We start from the raw sequence: 1231 nt of genomic DNA, 5'->3' as shown, positions 1-1231 counted from the left end.
AGGTATATAGTGAGAGTAGTTTGGGGTTTACACATACACTTAACACATACACATATATGACTAACCAACAGTTCGTGATGAGACATGTACACATAGCGTTGGAATAGTCGCAATTCGCATCTGTGGATCACCTCATCTATAGCGCAGTGCTTGAACCAATATTATAAACCAAACACCCACTTCACTCATCGCTGGGCCTTGGTGCACCCAACTCACCAAAAACAGAACATTTGTCAGGACCTTTGTCTAACAACTCACCAAAAACAGGACCTTTGTCCAGCAACTCACCAAAATTAGGACCTTTGTCTAAAAACTCTCCAAAAACAGGACCTTTGTCTAACAGCTCACCAAAACCAAGACCTTTGTCTAACAACTCACCAAAAACAGGACATTTGTCAGGACCTTTGTCTAAAAACTCCCCAAAAACAGGACCTTTGTCTAACAGCTCACCAGAATCAAGACTTTTGTCTAACAACTCACCAAAAACAGGACCTTTGTCTAAAAATTCACCAAAAACAGGACCTTTGTCTAACAACTCACCAAAAACAGGACCTTTGTCTAGCAACTCGGCACCCAATCGGTCGGCTATGGCCTCCAACTGCTCTGTCTGCGTCTGTTTCTCAGTCATGATGAACAGCCGCGTGTCGTCCTGTGGCAGTTGCTGCACACCCACACCCACACCACACAGTGCATAGCAACACATAGCAACGCATAACAACGCAGAGGAATATCGATGGTGAGGTAGGCAGGCTTCGGGTTGCTGAGGTGATTCCCTCCAGAAGGGGTTGTGCTAAAACCCTAAACCCTAAAAAATATAGAACTAAAAAACCATAAAACTCAAATTGATGTACGAAACAAGACACACAACCAACCATGCATTGGTAAAGCTCTCTACAACGTGTGAGATATGACTCATCCACCACACACAACACACAAGCCTAGAAGTACAATACAAATACACTCCTCAACTACACCCACTCCTAAAAGTAAAATACAAAAGCACTCTTCAACTACACTCAAACTTAAAAGTACAATACAAATAAACGCCTCAACCACACCCAGCCCTAAAAGTAAAATACAAAAGCACTCCTCAACTACACCCAGCCCTGAAAGAATCGTTTCATTACATACCTTCCTTAGTAACACTCACAGTGATGACTCATAATTCCTTAGTAACACTCACAGTGATGGCTCATACCTCGAGGGTATGGCGCACACAGTCGAAGTCTTC

At 43.1% G+C, this 1231-nt stretch overlaps 1 protein-coding gene across 1 annotated transcript; it reads right to left on the bottom strand.

Annotated features, from left to right (window-relative positions):
* Positions 1-181: 181 nt before the first annotated feature.
* SARC_11613 (hypothetical protein) lies at positions 182-1231 on the bottom strand (the record flags this gene model as incomplete). The annotated part of the gene is made up of 2 exons (XM_014294297.1): positions 1199-1231; positions 182-661 (listed from the first exon to the last, which is right to left on the bottom strand). The coding sequence occupies exon 2, from the start codon at positions 626-628 to the stop codon at positions 182-184; it is 447 nt and encodes a 148-aa protein (XP_014149772.1). The 5' UTR covers positions 629-661; positions 1199-1231.

This window comes from Sphaeroforma arctica, assembly GCF_001186125.1.
Source record: "Sphaeroforma arctica JP610 unplaced genomic scaffold supercont1.1784, whole genome shotgun sequence".
NCBI lineage: Eukaryota > Ichthyosporea > Ichthyophonida > Sphaeroforma > Sphaeroforma arctica.
The sequence above is the reverse complement of the archived record's forward strand: the minus strand, read 5'-3'. Positions and strand labels throughout refer to the sequence as shown.